Consider the following 1455-nt stretch of genomic DNA (forward strand, 5'->3'; position numbering starts at 1 on the left):
GGGGAGAGGGTATGGGAAGAGGGGGATGAAGAAAGGAGGAAAGTGAAAAACGGAAGAGAAGGGAGGGGGAGAGATGGGGAGGGGGGAGGGGGAAGGGAAGGAGACGAGGGGGAGGGGAGCGGGAAAACGTGAGGGAGAGAGGTAGAGGGGAAAGCAGGTTAGGGAGAAGAAGGAAGATTTTTTGGAGGAAGGGGAAGGGGAAGGAAGGAAGGGGGAAGGAAGAGGAAGGGGAAGTGAAGGGAAGAGGAGAAGAGGAAGAAGAAGAGGGAGAAGAGGAAGAAGAGGAAGAGGAAGGGGAAGAAGGAGAAGAGGAAGGAGAAGAAGGAAGAGGGAGAAGAGGAAGAAGAGGAAGGGGAATAGAGGAAGAGGAAGAAGAAAGGGAAGAATGGGAAAAAGAGGGAATAAAAGTAGGAAGAAAAAACAAAGAGAGGGACATGGTGGAGGAAGATGGAGGAGGGAGGGCGTGGAGGGGAAAGAAGGGAATGAGGAGGAGGGAGAGGAGGAAGAGGAAGATGAAGGGAGAGAAAGGGAGGCGCCGCGAAGGAGGAAGAGGGAAGAGTAAGGACGTAGATGGTTAAGGATTGGTGGCGAGGGAAGCGTCACGATAGCCAATGTAACCACAAACACTTCCTCCACAATCACCTTCACCACCACCACCACCTACTTACACCACCCTCGCCACCACTATTTTCCAACCGACACAAACACCACCACCACTTACACCATCATCACCACCATTTTCCCCCAACACAACCACCACCACCTTCACCACCACCACCACTTACTTACACCACCCTCGCCACCACACCATTTTCCAAACTGACACAACAACACCACCACCACTTCACACCTCCTCACTCACCGCTTTTCCCCAACACAACCCCCACCACCACCACCATTATCCCCGACACAAACACCACCACCTACTTACACCACCCTCGCCACCAGCATCACCACCACCACCGTCACCTGCTTACACCACCCTCACACCACCACTATTTTCCCCCAACACAACCACCACCACCTTCACCACCACCACCACCTCAACGACCTTGAGCTGCATCGACCTGCTGCAGGACTACCCCGCACCACTCCCTCCCCCGCCGCTCCCCCCCTGCCCCCCCCACCCACCAACCACAAGGGGGCTTCCACACGTGTGCAGGAGCCCCTAAAACCCGCTAAAATCGGAATCCCTCCACCCCCTCTTCAAACCCACCACCATTTCACTCTCTCTCTCTCTCTATTATTCTTTTTCTCTCCTCTCTTTCTTATTCTTTTTCTCTCTCTTTCTTATTCTTTTTCTCTCTCTCTTATTCTTTTTCTCTCTCTCTCTTATTCTTTTTTTCTCTCTCTCTCTCTTTCTTCTTATTCTCTCTCTCTCTCTCTTCTTATTCTCTCTCTCTCTCTCTTCTTATTCTCTCTCTCTCTCTCTTCTTATTCTCTCTCTCTCTCTCT

The 1455-nt window shown here is 52.0% G+C and overlaps 1 protein-coding gene across 1 annotated transcript; it reads left to right on the top strand.

The window, feature by feature from the left end:
* Window positions 1-570: 570 nt before the first annotated feature.
* LOC138864604 (uncharacterized) lies at window positions 571-1056 on the top strand. The gene has a single exon (XM_070132424.1). It carries the CDS (start codon window positions 571-573, stop codon window positions 1054-1056), a length of 486 nt encoding a protein of 161 aa, XP_069988525.1.
* The last annotated feature ends 399 nt before the right edge of the window (window positions 1057-1455 follow it).

The sequence above is a fragment of the Penaeus vannamei genome, chromosome 17 (assembly GCF_042767895.1).
Source record: "Penaeus vannamei isolate JL-2024 chromosome 17, ASM4276789v1, whole genome shotgun sequence".
In the NCBI taxonomy this organism is placed as follows: Eukaryota; Metazoa; Arthropoda; class Malacostraca; order Decapoda; family Penaeidae; genus Penaeus; species Penaeus vannamei.